The 721-nt window shown below is 42.2% G+C and overlaps 1 protein-coding gene across 1 annotated transcript in view; it reads right to left on the bottom strand.

Annotated features, from left to right (window-relative positions):
- Nucleotides 1–460: 460 nt before the first annotated feature.
- LOC106512664 (2-oxoglutarate and iron-dependent oxygenase domain-containing protein 3) overlaps nt 461–721 on the bottom strand; it is a gene marked incomplete at both ends in the record, with an annotated part of 1669 nt that continues 1408 nt past the window's right edge. The window contains 2 exon segments of the mRNA XM_014001235.1: nt 461–503; nt 591–666. Coding sequence (XP_013856689.1) covers nt 461–503; nt 591–666 — 119 coding nt within the window.

Genomic DNA, 721 nt, shown 5'->3' with positions numbered 1-721 from the left:
TCCACTTAACCATGTCACCTTCCACTTAACCAACCATGTCACCTCCCACTTAACCAACCATGTCACCTTCCACTTAACCAACCATGTCACCTCCCACTTAACCAACCATGTCACCTCCCACTTAACCAACCATGTCACCTTCCACTTAACCAACCATGTCACCTTCCACTTAACCAACCATGTCATTTCCACCTTCCACAGTTTGGGATTAATTATAACCATTTACTTTAATCAGTATGTTTCTATGTAATGCATGTCTTCTCAGCAGTAAAAACAAGGATTTGTTAACATTTAATGTCTGACGTATAAAGGTACCATCCCCAGGGGTGTGACCAGGTTATATTGTGTACGTGGAAGAGAGGGAGACTTTAAGAAGTCAAAAGTAATTTTACTCACTAAGATTCTTGATTAATCAATGCCTCAAAGCTATAAAATGTAATTAAATTTAATTTATACTCACTCCTCCCTCTGACCCAGCCAGTGCCATCCCTCTCTCAGCCAGCCTGTGGGACAGACAGATAAACTGAACGCTGAAGTACAGACAGGAGATAAATGAAGAAACTGAAGGGATAAAAGTGAGACATGTTTACCTTCGAAGGACCTGAGCCTCCTCCCTCGTCACCACGCTATCTGTGACTGCTCTGCCACATTTCTGAGGAGTGCATCCTGGGCCACACAAGTACAGTAAAACTTTACAATAACACCAAACTTTGTCTTCAAC

This window comes from Austrofundulus limnaeus, unplaced genomic scaffold (genome assembly GCF_001266775.1).
Source record: "Austrofundulus limnaeus strain Quisiro unplaced genomic scaffold, Austrofundulus_limnaeus-1.0 Scaffold9836, whole genome shotgun sequence".
In the NCBI taxonomy this organism is placed as follows: domain Eukaryota; kingdom Metazoa; phylum Chordata; class Actinopteri; order Cyprinodontiformes; family Rivulidae; genus Austrofundulus; species Austrofundulus limnaeus.
This window is presented reverse-complemented; position numbering and strand designations above follow the sequence as displayed.